This window comes from Branchiostoma floridae, chromosome 12 (genome assembly GCF_000003815.2).
Source record: "Branchiostoma floridae strain S238N-H82 chromosome 12, Bfl_VNyyK, whole genome shotgun sequence".
Classification (NCBI taxonomy): Eukaryota; Metazoa; Chordata; class Leptocardii; order Amphioxiformes; family Branchiostomatidae; genus Branchiostoma; species Branchiostoma floridae.
In genome coordinates this window covers 21,395,050-21,405,881 of record NC_049990.1, presented here as the reverse complement: position 1 = coordinate 21,405,881, position 10,832 = coordinate 21,395,050, and the positions used below count along the sequence as shown (strand labels likewise).

At 45.4% G+C, this 10,832-nt stretch overlaps 1 protein-coding gene across 1 annotated transcript in view; it reads left to right on the top strand.

Annotated features, from left to right (window-relative positions):
- The window catches only part of LOC118427185 (prokineticin receptor 2-like), a 12,048-nt gene extending 6,316 nt beyond the window's left edge, over positions 1–5,732 (top strand). Inside the window, exons 3-5 of the mRNA XM_035836822.1 lie at positions 2,349–2,511; positions 3,750–3,893; positions 4,871–5,732. Of these exons, the coding sequence (XP_035692715.1) occupies positions 2,349–2,511; positions 3,750–3,893; positions 4,871–5,308 (745 nt within the window). The 3' untranslated portion in view covers positions 5,309–5,732. The remainder of the gene's footprint in view (positions 1–2,348; positions 2,512–3,749; positions 3,894–4,870) is intronic.
- The last annotated feature ends 5,100 nt before the right edge of the window (positions 5,733–10,832 follow it).

Below are 10,832 nucleotides of genomic sequence, written 5' to 3'. Positions count from 1 at the left end.
CTTGTACTTAAATGATAAGAAGCCCTTTGGAGCTATCTTATACATGTTGCTTTAAGAGAGTCTCTGTGTTTTACACATGAAACTTTAAGAGAGCGTAATTCCCCCACAACAATCCATGGTTGCTCAGAAACCGATTCCGTGTAAAGACTGACTCACGTTAACGTTAAGGTAATGACAATGAAAATGGCAAAAGTACATGGAGACTACTAGATATTCGAATGAAGATTCAACCGATGGCAGAATCAGTATCAGTCGTTGAAAGTTTTTGAGTTTTGTTCCAACACAAGGAAAACACCATTTCGTCTGTTGGATCCGAAACATGTTGCAGTCTATCTATTGTATTCAAATACAATTCAATCTCTACAACTGGATAAAAAAAACGGATATTTACTTACGGACGTTTCGAGTGACATCCATCACTCTTCTTCAGCGTCACTCTACAGCGTCCGGAAGTAAATATCAGTTTTTTATCCAGTTGTAGAGATTGAATTGTATTTGAATATTGCTTACCTGGATGTCTAACCTTCATAAACGTATCTATTGTATTGTTATTGTAATGCTTATTGTAATGTAATGGATTCTGTGAAAGAAAGAAAGAAAGAACGATAGAAAGAAAGAAAGAAAGAAAGAAAGAAAGAAAGAAAGAAAGAAAGAAAGAAAGAAAGAAAGAAAGAAAGAAAGAAAGAAAGAAAGAAAGAAAGAAAGAAAGAAAGAAAGAAAGAGAAAGAAGCTCAGAACTGTTCAACTTCATCAAGACTATAGTTGTCAACCAAATAAAAAAAAAACGGTTGTTAGAATTCTGCACACAGATTGTCAATCAAAACCAGTCTTGGACTTGGACCCCAAAACTCAATCTATTCCTTCTTGGGCAATTTCACGCCCCAAAAAGAGACAAGTTTGACTGACCAAAGTCACCAATTGGTGAGCAATGGCGCTTACAGTTCCAGAGGCCAGACTTAACCTTCCCAAGCACTTAGATCTTGTAATGAAAGCTACGTGTGGGCGCATGGCTGAGTGATTTGGCTCTCCTGATAATGGGTTGATACGTATGTGTGCCTCAGATTGAGGCGACAGACACTCCTGTCTGTAGGGCATGTGCAGGTGTGGTGATCATGCTCTAGCCTGACTAAAATCGCGCCCCTAGCGGCCAGCCCTACGAGTGCCGCCGCTCTCGGGGTGTGGTGGTGGTGGTGGTGTGTGTGTGTGTGGGGGGGGGGTGTCATTGGGTCTCGGGGGTCAGCGAGAGATTGTGTAAACACAGGCTAATCATGCTCCAGGTAACAATAATCCTGTCATGTCTTAGGTCACATTGGTTTGATTATATCCTTTGGGAACCCCAATCCTGATGCGAGCGTGCGAATAAAAATAGTTTGGCAAAAAAGTTGCTTTCAGTATTAAGTGGTCTGGAAGGGTGAACAAATGACCAAGTACAGAGTATTGAATGCAGTAGAAGCCAGTTGATTGCACAACGGATTATCGCACACTTCTGTTAACTGCACGGAATCCTAAAATCCCAAACCGGTGCGGTCCAGCTAGATAACTTCGCATTATTGCACCAGCCGGATAATTGTACTCTCCAAGCAGAGGTTAGGCTCCGGTTGGGTTTTTTTTACGTTTTTTTAGTCGTTTTTATCGGGCTTTCTATTTTTTTTATATCTTGCTGTGTCAAAACCTAGTTTGGCTGGCGTACGTCAAGAAAAATGACAAAGTAGAAAGCCCGATAAAAACGACTAAAAAAAACGTTAAAAAAACAGCCGGAGCCTAACATCTGCTTGGAGATGAGGATAATTGCACGAAATTCGCTGGCAACCAGGCCGTGCAATTAAGCGGCTTCTACTGTACCTATTAATATATACTTTCCTTTTTGTTCTCATACCTTCGACATTAGTAGCGTTTTCATTTTTTTTTATTTGCGGGATGAATTTATTCATTTTGCAGCTACTTTGTATGATTAACAGTCTGTCGTTTTGTGCGCGCGTGGATGTCATCTATGGTATAAATCAAATCAACATGACCAAACTCTAGGGAGCTTGCATAGTCCAGTGGTTAGCGGTCCTGCCTCTTGAACGAGAAGCCGTGAGTTCGATTCCGGCTGTGTCGCTCACCCGACACGCACGCTACCGGAAAGGGTTGCAGTCCTTAGGAAGTGACGTTTAGCCGCGGTCTGTTCGTTGTGCTTGTCGAAAGTAGATTTCAAAAAAATTAAAATTCAGAAAATTTCAAATGAACCTGTAAATATACTGTACACAGGGTCTGTTCTCTCTGTTACGACCAGTGGAATAGTAGCTCTTCAGTGAGCTAAAACTGTATCGAGATCACTTTCCTTTACATGTATCTCGCTTCTCCAGGTACATAGTGATTGTGCATCAGATCCAGCGGCGCATCAGTAAGAAGGGCGTGTGTGTGGTGTCCGGGCTGGTGTGGCTGGTGTCCATGGGGATAGCCGTGCCCTCCGCCATGTACTCCCGGGTCGTGTCTTACCATCACCGAGACGGCGTTATCTGCGCGCAGGTGAGTACAACTGAATGGCAAGTTTTCTTATGTTTTGATACGGATCGGAACCACGGAATACATGTAGGTAGAAGTCAAACATTATTCTTCTCGCTGACAGGCTAGCAAAGAAGACATGAAGACTATTTGAAAGGTGGTAAACGAGGTCTTAAGATAGTAGAGAATTGCCATAGAAAAAAAAGCAACGGAATTGAAATAACCTGGATGAAAATGACTTGTATTTAAGTAGAGGCGTATGATGAGCCAGGGTGGAAAGCGATCGGTTTTGGACACTTCAGAATAGAACTTTAGGAGGATTAGGATTTAGGACAATACGAAAGTAGATTTTTCTGCCATTTCTTTACATAGTGAGTTCAATCAACTTTAGATCTATAGCATTACATACCGATATTCATGGAGGGATGTTACAGCATCAACACAAATTAAACATGCTTGAAAACCGTGATTAACAACAGGCCACAGATGGGTCAGCAAAGTAGCTTCTTCCCTCTTACCAGCCTAGCTGTCTAGTGGGGTGCCTTAACCACCTTGTCATAACAGACCTATAAGATCTATAACGTCGGAATGTACATGTTAGGGAACGAAAAGTATGATATAAAAGACACAAAGTTATACAAGGCGCGAAGAGAATAGTCGTAGGCATAATTTGTGTATACAGTCAAACCTGTATTAGTGGCCACCTTTGCATAGCAGCCACCTGGCCATAGTGGCCACTTTTTGTCGGTTCCTTGGATTCGTAATGATTAAGAAATAGGCTTAGCGACCACCTGTCCAAGGCGGCCACGGCCACACGATTTCCGGTCCCGTTGATACAGAAACACTGCCAATAACCATACTGCACCCTGCACCGAGTTTGAAATTGTAGTTTGCGAGGATTTGGAGTTCCTGACAGGGTCATTTTGGCGATAGCAGAAGGTATGTATGCCTTGAGCATTAAAGTGCAAGTCTTTGTCGGTGAATTTACCGATCGAGACAATGTTACTTGGTGAGAAAGATTAGTGGGAACTGAAATCATGTGTAACTTGCTCATGGTCAATTGATCAACATTTTCTCTATAGTGTTCACCTGTCTATAGTGGCCATATTTCTCCAGTCCCTTGAGTGGCCGCTATGGACAGGTTTGACTGTATGTTTATGTATATATTTTTATTTTCGTTTTCAAAAAAAGCACGGCCGGGCCCCGGTGTGCTTTTAATATCCTTAGCGAAGTAATCACGCTCCTGACATTTTTTACGTCAGGTATGGCCGGTCTCGCTGGAAAGCACGTCCCAGGGGTACTACGTGTTCGTGGTGGTCGTGCAGTTTGTACTTCCGGTCTGCATCATGTGCTTCTGCTACTTCCGGGTCATCTGGAAGGTGTGGCGCAGACGCTTCCCCGGACAGGTGAATTTAGAATCTTCGTTTTCACCTGTGCATATATTGAAGTCTGTATATGAGTTGCATAATAACATTTCTTTCTTACTTTGGTAAAGTTCGAAGCTGAAGAAGTACTTTTTAGGTTAGATAATCATGCTGCAAAATCAGTGTGTCTTAGTAAAAAAATAAGTTCTTCCCGCAAACTTTATCTTAGCCAAACAAATGTCAATACATAATACAGTTGAAGCCGCTTAATTGCACGGCCTGGTTGCCAGCGAATTTCGTGCGATTATCCGGCTGGTGCGATAATGCGAAGTTATCTAGCTGGACCGCACCGGTTTGGGATTTTAGGATTCTGTTCAGTTAACAGAAGTGTGCGATAATCCGTTGTGTAATTAACTGGCTTCTACTGTACTGTATACTCAACCCGTACGTAATTAAGTCAACCCGTACGGGTTTGAATATACGAATAAGGCCCCCTATTTCACTAGAAGGCAATCTTGCTGCGACCTGAATTGGATTTATGTAATAACAATTGGAGTACAGTAGAAGCCGCTTAATTGCACGGCCTGGTTGCCAGCGAATTTCGTGCAATTATCCAGCTGGTGCGATAATGCGAAGTTATCTAGCTGGACCACACCGGTTTGGGATTTTAGGATTCCGTTCAGTTAACAGAAGTGTGCGATAATCCGTAGTGCAATTAACTGACTTCTACTGTATAATATAGCCAAAGTATGGCGGGATAGACGACAAAATAGAAAAAGCTTTAAGAAATTCTTTGAGCACTCCGTCAGATCGCTCGGTCGAAAGGGAGGTCGTAGCAGGGACTGGCTCTATCTTACTACATGCTTGACCACAAAGTTCAAAAGGAGACCAGTGTCACACACTTCTTTTGGTCCATCTATACTGAACATAACACGCAGTCTTCAACGTATGAACAGAATACAGCCTACAGCTTTTTCAGTTAAGTCTAGTTTTAGAAATTACTCTTTCTTCTCCTGTAGATAACTAGAGCACAGCGGCGTGCTCACCGCAGGTCAAAGGTGAAAACCATGCGCCTTGTCATCATGTTGGTGATGTTCATCCTGTGCTGGGGGCCTTACTACGCCTACACCATCATCCGGGACTTCTTCCCGGACCTCAGCCTCCAAATGAACAAGACCGACACGGTTTTCTACGTGGTGGAGGCGGTTGCTATGGCAAACAGCGTCATCAATACCTGTGTATACGTGGCCTTCAACGACAACATCCTGAAGTACATCCGCAAGCTCCTGCCCTTTTGGACAGGTGTGCCCACGCCGATTGTGAGCGAGAGCACCCTACCGAGAAACAGCCGAACTGCACGTAACCGACAGATAGTTGTCCGCAGCAAACATGGAACCGTCACTGTCAACAGGGTTCCCACGCCGCATCCACAGCGACAGCGCCCTGCGTTGCCTTAAGTAGAACTTCTTTATGATTAAATTCTCTTTTCTGATTGCTGATGTTTTGACGTAAAGTGATCTTTTATTGAGGTAATATACCGTACAGTAAGTACATTATTGTAATGACTGTGTGAATATCGAGGTGGAGTTCATGCACCTGTATTAAAATCACTATGACTTCTATACGTTCATGTTTCCAATTGTCTTGTGGAGTTTTCGTACTTACAGGAAACATCAAATCGTGATGTGTTCAAAATGTTACTGTTAGATCTAATTGTCACCAGTACTTTTTCAATATTTATTTTTGGAAGATGCGATTAAATCAATGCATGTTTTGGATGTTTATTATTATTTCAATACCGAAATACATAGAAATGTTTAAGGTGAAATATGTATACTAGTACTCTGTTGCACACCTATCAAGGTTTGGAAAGTGCATTTCACTCAGGATTCACACTGACGTCACAATTATGAAGTCTCGCGAGAATCCATTTCTCGCGAGACTTCTACACCAGTGACGTCATTACATAGCTTCATCTCCCCATTCGCAGCGAACCCAGCTAGGAGAGCGGACGTGTACTAGTTTTTCTCTGCCCTCACTTCATGATGCATGGCGTGCTTGAACGACTGAGAACTTCGAACTGTATCGTCGGCGTCTCCTGGAGTTTGAGGCCGCAGCGATTTTACACTAAGGCAGTTCGAGTAAGAATTATATGGTTTGTGAAAGGTTTGCAGTATTTTTCACGTCATTTTGCAAATTTTCGTGAATTGTTGGACGGTTGAGGCCTCGCACGTTTTCCCGCTCGTTTTCCCGTCGGTGTTTCATTTCCAGGTTGGGCGCCAGGTGGGGAATTTCTTTGCGTAATTACGTGTGGCTATGTTTGTTGGCCCTTTGTGTGAGCCTCCATTTTTTCGGTACAGTAACGTGTTATTTATTCCGGGAGTTAGGTTCCTCTACCAGTTTGTCAAAACGGCGTTGGCTGTCAAGAGAGCTGTGCAGAGCGGCGGGCACCAGGTCCGGGGGAGCTTCGGCAAAGGCACGACGATGACGTCCAGTCTACATGTCCATCCCCCGTTCCCATTAGAAGCCTCTCTTGGTTTTTGGTCAGTTTTGTCTCGTTGAGTTTATATTTTTTTGTAATGGAAGCGGGTGCATATTTCTGTGTTGTGTAACCACGTTGCTGGCGTTGTATGAATGTAATCCATTTGTCTCAGCTCGGTGAGTTTTGTATTTTACAACCGAGGGACGCTGGTGCACATGCTTTGTTGTGCAGCCACGAGGCTCGCGTTTCCGTGGGAAACATTCATGTTGTAGACTCACAGTTGCCGTTCCATTTTTATGGCAGGTTCCATGTTGGGGTCTGCGTTTTCTTTTCAGTTTCTTCAGTTCGAGGGGCTACCTAACCTTTGTATTTTCCTGATACCCGTGAACTCTTGGTATTTTTAAGTTGCTTTAGACGCCTCCTCCGTGAGAAGGACCACGAGTTGCCAGTAGCTTGGAAATTGTGAAGTGCTGGTATGTATGACGGTCTAAAACGGGAGTCACCAACTGACACCGCAAGGGTAACAAAACCGGCGAACCCTGTAGCGTGGCTGGACTACGTAGGCGATTGCTCCGGCCTGCGGCGGCCGTAGTACTACCGAGAGCGTCTAGGGGCCGACTCGGGGAGGTAGCAAGGCAAAATTTTCCAGAGCATGTAGGCATGGAGCCACATGGAAGCCGAGTCTGGCAAGGCGCCGACTCGGGAATATAGTAGGCTACACTGGTAAGTATGCAGGCTTGGGACCGCAGTAACACTGAGAAAGTCCAGCGGCCGACTCGGGGAGGTAACAAGGCAACATTTTCCAGAGCATGTAGGCATGGAGCCACATGGAAGCCGAGTCTGACAAGGTGTCGACTCGGGAATATAGTAGGCTACACTGGTAAGTATGCAGGCTTGGGACCGCAGTAACACTGAGAACGTCCAGCGGCCGACTCGGGGAGGTAGCAAGGCAACATTTTCCAGAGCATGTAGGCATGGAGCCACACGGAAGCCGAGTCTGGCAAGGCGCCGACTCGGGAATATAGTAGGCTACACTGGTAAGTATGCAGGTTTGGGACCGCAGTAACACCGAGAACGTCCAGCGGCAGACTCGGGAAGGCAGCGACGCTACACTGCGGAGCATGTAGGCATGGAGCCACATGGAAGGCGAGTCTGGCTAGGCGCCGACTCGGGAATGTTGTAGGTTGCACTGGTAAGTATGCAGGCTTGGGATCGCAGTAACACCGAGAACGGCCAGCGGCCGACTCGGGAAGGTAGTGAGGCTACACTGCGGAGCATGTAGACATGGAGCCGCATGGAAGCCGAGTCTGGCAAGGCGCCGACTCGGGAATGTAGTAGACTGCACTATTGTGTAGCCGAGAATGTAGGCATGGAGCCGCATGGAAGCCGAGTCTGGCAAGGCGCCGACTCGTGAATGTAGTAGGCTGCATTGTTGTGTAGCCGAGCATGTAGACATGGACCCGCATGGAAGCCGAGTCTGGCAAAGCGCCGACTAGGGAATGTAGTAGGCTGCACTGGTAGGTATTCAGGCCGCGGACCGCAGTAATACCGAGAACGTCCTGCGGCCGACTCGGGAAAGTAGCAAGGCTACACTGCGCAGCATGTAGGCATGGAGCCGCATGGAAGACGAGTCTGGCTAGGCGCCGACTCGGGAATGTAGCAAGGCTACACTGCGTAGCATGTAGGCAAGGGGCCGACTCGGGAATGTAGCAGAGCTACACGGGTAAGTATGCAGGCCTGGGGCCAGCTAGGAAGCAGGGATCGGCACGGGGCTGACTCGGGAATGCAGTAGGTTACCATCTAATACTAAGTATGCAGGCCTGCGGTCGCAAAGACGCCGAGGCTGGCCAGGGACCGACTCGGTCTGTAATGGGAACACGCTAATAGGGTGCAGACCTGGGGACGAAAAGAAGCCGAGATCGACCCGGGGCCGACTCGGGCTGTACCGGAGCTACACGAGTAACTACTCAGGCCTGACACTACAAGGACTCAGAGATTGGTCCGGGACCGACTTGGCAGTATAGCAGGGCTACTCTTTCAAGTATGCAGACCTGGGACTACAAGGACGCCGAGATTGGCCTGCGGAGCCGACACAGGAACATATATATATAGCAGGGCTACTCGAGTAAGGATGCCAGCGGCTGACCTGACGGCATAGCCGAACTACGCTGGTAAGTATGCCGGCTGATTGCGGTAGTGTAGCCGCCCTGGTGTAGTACCCTGAGGCTAAAGAACACCTATGGTCTAAGGTAGGCCAGGTATCCAGTAATCTCTGACATCGATTAACCTGGGTAGATCTTGAGGCCCTATGCCCGTGTGGGCTGTAGTTTTCTCAAAGAACTTTTTCCGGGTAGAAGGATAGGCGGTAGATCGAGGAGTTATTGTTTTTTTTTTTCCGACGGCGTGTACCAATGGATGTCGAAGGCACTCAAAGGACGAAAAAGACAAGGCTTGTTTGTTGCCCATGGTAATAGACGGACGAGCAGGAACTGTGATTCCGGATGTAGATTTTAGCATACGCGTTTGGTCTCCGGCTTGTATTTCCGCCAATTTTCTTCCTCTCGCAGACCGTGTGTAGGCCCAACTAAGGACCTCGCCATCCAACCTGATGGTCCGGGAAGCGAGCGGGAGCACCCCCTCCAAATCTTTAATTGCCAAATTGCGCACCTTTTGTTCCCGTGGTCCGTAGTGACCGATCTGCAGTCCACGGTGATAATTATTTTCTGAAAGGTTAATGGCAGTTCCTATGTGACACGTTTATAAGAGTATATACACACAGTTAAAAGTTGGACATGATGGGTGAATTGGAGGGGGACAGCTCCCGCTCCGTCCGGACCATGGCGCGTGACGCTCAGGCGAACCATTTGGATTGGTGCAGTCGGATGTCAACAGGGGGCATATAGGTCTCCTCAGATGTTACAAAACGACAGTTTTCTTACGCAGTATGTTACTTTGGTACGAGAAAGATTGTACATCCTGTATGCTGAGCGTTGAGCATTATGACTCGCTGAAGTCGTTCCTGACTGCGTGTAGCATTCTATATTGGGAATGGGAGTCTGTTGCCACGGTTAGAAGTGTACGGTGACGTGCTCCTCTCTAAAGACTGTTATATGAGAACATTTGAAGAATAGAGACACATTTAAGTAATCGAAACGACCACGAAGGAAGGAGAAGGAAGGGGAAAAGACAAGGACCAACCCTAGCACCGCAGTTGTCTGCCCGATGTGTGAAAAACATACACATCGGCATTTGGATTGCGAGCACACCTGCGGCGCAATTGAAGTCATCATCAATGATGGACATCTGATAATTAAAAAAAAGGAAGTCATCGATAATGGGCAAGCTTAATTATGGTCCGGGGTAAGGAAAGGTGATCAGTGCTGCTGAACGTTTTTCCATAAAACTGTTTCATTGGGAAAAGTCCCGAAATTTTTTATCAATACGAACCCACGAGAGAGAAAATTGGGGAAAGCTAAAAATACCTTATGGCTGTACGTAGACTTCGATGGGACGCGGGGTGAGATATAAGCGTGGCCATAGTAAGGGAGCATTTTCTTAAAAAAATGTATTAACTATTGCATACCTCTGACAAACAGGTATGAACAGTTTAAGTTTGAATATATTAAGTTATATGAACCAGTAGAGCATGGTCGAAGTATATATCGGGACTTTGATGGAGGTACCTCAGCTTAGACTTTTAGGGAAGTTGGAAGTTTATGGAGTCAGTGATAGGCTACTTATGTGATCGCATAACGTCTCATTATTAGACTAGAAAGGCCGACATTTGCTTGAGAGCAAATACAGCATATTTCAGCCATCTCCCTCATGCAACAATAGGCCTTGAGGTCGTTGACCCCTTTGGCCATTGGAAAATGACCAAAAAAATTCCCAAATATATCATTTTAAAGTGTTCCATGCCAAAAATTATACATGGGTCATTTGGATAAATATCTAGAGCACCCCTTTACCAAATTTCGGGTCATTTGGTTGTAAAACGAGGGAACAGGAGCCAAAAATGTCCAATTTTTGTCTAAAAATGGCCATAAAATTGCAATATTAAGCATTATGTTGTACTGTATGGAAAAACTGTTATTGAATTCATGCGCACAAAATTGAAGGGCACTTTTATACCAAATTTCAGGTCATTCGGTTGTAAAACGAGGGTACAGGAGGCAAAAATGTGCTTTTTTTTGTCAAAAAATGGCCAAAAATCGCAAAATTAAGCATTTTGTTGTACCGTATACCAAAACTGTTATCAAATCTGGGTGGGCATATGATCAGGGCACCTCTGTACCAAATTTCATGTCATTCGGCTGTAATACCAGGGTACAGGAGCCCAAAATATACATAAAAATTGACAAAAACCTCAATAAAATCATTTCAAAGGCAGATATGAAAAAAATGAAAAAAACACCTGAGGGTATTGACTTACTCTACCTTTGTGCCAAATTTCAAGTCAATCGGTTAAAAAACGGCGGAGTTGATTCGATTGAAGACTG